The sequence below is a fragment of the Triplophysa dalaica genome, chromosome 3 (assembly GCF_015846415.1).
Source record: "Triplophysa dalaica isolate WHDGS20190420 chromosome 3, ASM1584641v1, whole genome shotgun sequence".
Taxonomy (NCBI): Eukaryota; Metazoa; Chordata; class Actinopteri; order Cypriniformes; family Nemacheilidae; genus Triplophysa; species Triplophysa dalaica.
In genome coordinates, this window is record NC_079544.1 from 17,847,397 (window position 1) to 17,850,448 (window position 3,052).

Here is a 3,052-nt window from a genome sequence, read left to right on the forward strand (position 1 = left end):
GTGGGCCTACATGATGGAGAAAAGTGATCAGCAAGGGTGGTGAGCTTTGTGGGCTGAGAGACCTCCCTCAACATAGACCCTTCAACCCAGAACAGTTTCATAGTTAGAAGTGTGCGAAAGGACAAGATGAAGCTCATTCTTCTAACGTTTATACTTTATTGTATATGGCTGACAAGTGTTGAGGTATCAGGTGAGTCTGATTGAAACTAATTCTTAAACTCTTCAGTGCTAAACATTATTGTTTGGCTTTAAAACCTTGACCTCAATTAAATGTAGAGATAGTTGAGCCAAAATTTAAGCTTTATAAGAGAGTTCATGTGAGTTCAGACTGTGGAGGTCAAGAATACATACCTGAAAAACAACATTACTAATGTGCTTCTGTATAGGTGAGGAGCCTCCAGTAACTTGCTGTCTTAAGGTGTTAAACACCAGAGTACCAATTGGAGACATTTTGGATTACGAAATACAAAACAGCCGTCCATGTAGCATCAGAGCTATACGGTGAGTTAAAGGTTATTAATTATAATACAATTGGATCAATATTATCTAGCTGAATGATTGTATAATACTAACAACTCTTTCACATGTGCAGATTCCACACCAAAAAAGGCAAAACAGTTTGTTGGGATCCAGATGAGAATTGGGCTAAAAGGGCAATGCAAGCAATAGATTTGAGAACGACAACGAAACCTACCATAGGACCCCCTAAGTGCATAACAAGTACATCCACCGGCATCTCAACTAAAGCAATCAAAACACCAGGACCAGAGACTAAGACCAGCTCAAGAACAGTAACATCAATCTCAACTGCTCCATCAACAGTGACCACACTCAAAACGACAGGATTACAGACAAAAATCAGGAGAACGTCCTCCAAACCAGCTATAGTATCCACAGAGACCTCACAATCTCCACTGAGTTCAGCAAAACAATGTACAGAACCAAATCAATCAACGGAAACATCACACAAACCATCTGGAAAAGACACAGAAGCACCACAGACAACTTTTACATCTTCAACAAAGGACAGAACAACAACAAGGAAAACAACACTGCCAAAAATCATCCAGAGAAAGAGAGGGAAAAGCAAGAAACAACTTAGGAAATATCAAATGAGAATGGGACCTCAAGGATAAATCAACGGGATAGTTTTATTTCTATATGCCGTACAGTAAGTCTGAATGTACTCGGTTGTGAGTTAAAGCACTACAGACATTACATCATTCTTGTCCAGGTCTTTTTTTTTATTTCGCTTTATTTTGATTGGAATTTCAACCAATGGTTTGTATTCTGTGTTTCTGCTAAGAGTATAATTTATTATAATTTGCTTTATCATTGCATCAATAAATTATTTTAATAAATATTTGTTTATATGGATAAAATACATGTCCATAGTATTTTTATAATAAAGCAATCTCCTACTTATTTAAACAAGGTTCTGCAATATGGACAATATACACACCTCTTCTAAACAGTTTTTAAATTATTAATATTGAAAAAAGATAAATGGTGAGAATCTTTCACACCTCGTCATCATCAATATCAACCTACACATTAAGGACCGCAATGTCACACTGTTACCACAAGGGGGCAGACTCACACAAAGCAGAGCTTTAGGTTACAAGAATCAATTGAAATGTGCCTGCACAAGAAAACCTTTTGTCCACGTTGTCAACTTGCAGTTTAGTTTTGTTTTCAGAGGCACCAGTGTCATATAAGAGAAAAAGAAGTGTAAATGAAACATTAATATAAATACATTAAAGATACAGCAAAAAGTCTCAATGTCTCATACACATATGTTTCAAGCATACTGACACGTATTTCAATACTTAAGAATGTCAGTAATCTACCACTTATAAAACATACTGTAGAAGGATCATTGGTAGAACGTGAATTGATAATAGTAGGCTGTCTTTGTTTCTTGATTCTCAGTTGGTACGCTTGTTGGGTCAGCCATCCTACTGCAGACAGAAATAAGATTCTTAATAAAGTCTGTGATTGGAATGAACGTTGCAGGAAATTACAATCAATACTCTGCTTCAGATGCTCATCCGATATCGAGCCTTTTTATGATGAAAATTGCATCACGTAACGTAGGAAACACGGTTACGCTGAAAAGCAGAAGAGAGACGTGCTGTTATTAAACCCGAGGATACCTCTGATAAGGAAGAGAAAAGCATTTATTTAGATCTTTCAATGAGAGGTAAACAAAACGATTGAATTGACTGAGATCAAATCTCACGGGTGACGAGTGAACACCTGTCTAAAGATCGGATCGCATTTGTCTTTCCATTTTTCTCCGCGGGCGGAGCATCCTTTATCTCAGGGACAGCTTGACGAGGCCTCAGCTGCAGTCTGTCCATAAAAAAAGTGTGATGGTTTTCTCTAATAACAACAAAATTTTAATTGTCTATCCATGTTGTTTATGTAACAGCCGCATATAAATGTGTGAAAGTTTACAGTTATCGGCCACGAGTTCGTCACGTTCGCGTGAACACACATTGACACATCGAACGGATTTCTTTCCCAGATTTTTTATGGCGTGGCCAAGCTCGGTACTCATAAATCTACAGACGGGAAATAAATGCCTGCAGCCCTTTGCTTGAGCCGGCCAGGCGAAAATGAATGGAATTAAACAGGGCATAATAGCACGGGGCAGGTAATTACCTTCTACTGCCTCCTCGTCCGTGAAATATGATAATATTGCACACTAATAAGAAAGACCCAAACTCCCAGTGCCTACTCGCAGGCATGGGGGGTCACTACGTTTTGTAAGACTGTCATAAATACTGATTTCCATGTCTGACAATTAAAAAAATACTGAGGCCAAAATCTGGATGCGAGAACTGATTCTAATAACTGTGTGTCTGAGATCACATTCCAATTCAGTCCATTTCATAATTTGATAAAATATACAACACCTTCACCAAGATTAATTATACTAGCAGCCTCTTTTTAAAACTAACAATCAAGCACTAAAAAATACATTTTGCTCTCTGTTTTGAAAGTAAACTATACTTTCACTAATCTGTTTGAATGCAGAATAAAAGAA

At 37.5% G+C, this 3,052-nt stretch overlaps 1 protein-coding gene across 1 annotated transcript; it reads left to right on the top strand.

Annotated features, from left to right (window-relative positions):
* On the top strand, positions 1–1,376 carry LOC130418156 (mucin-5AC-like). Its single transcript, XM_056744135.1, has 3 exons — positions 1–190; positions 387–501; positions 593–1,376. The coding sequence occupies exons 1-3, from the start codon at positions 127–129 to the stop codon at positions 1,134–1,136; spliced, it is 723 nt and encodes a 240-aa protein (XP_056600113.1). The 5' UTR covers positions 1–126; the 3' UTR covers positions 1,137–1,376.
* Positions 1,377–3,052: the final 1,676 nt, after the last annotated feature.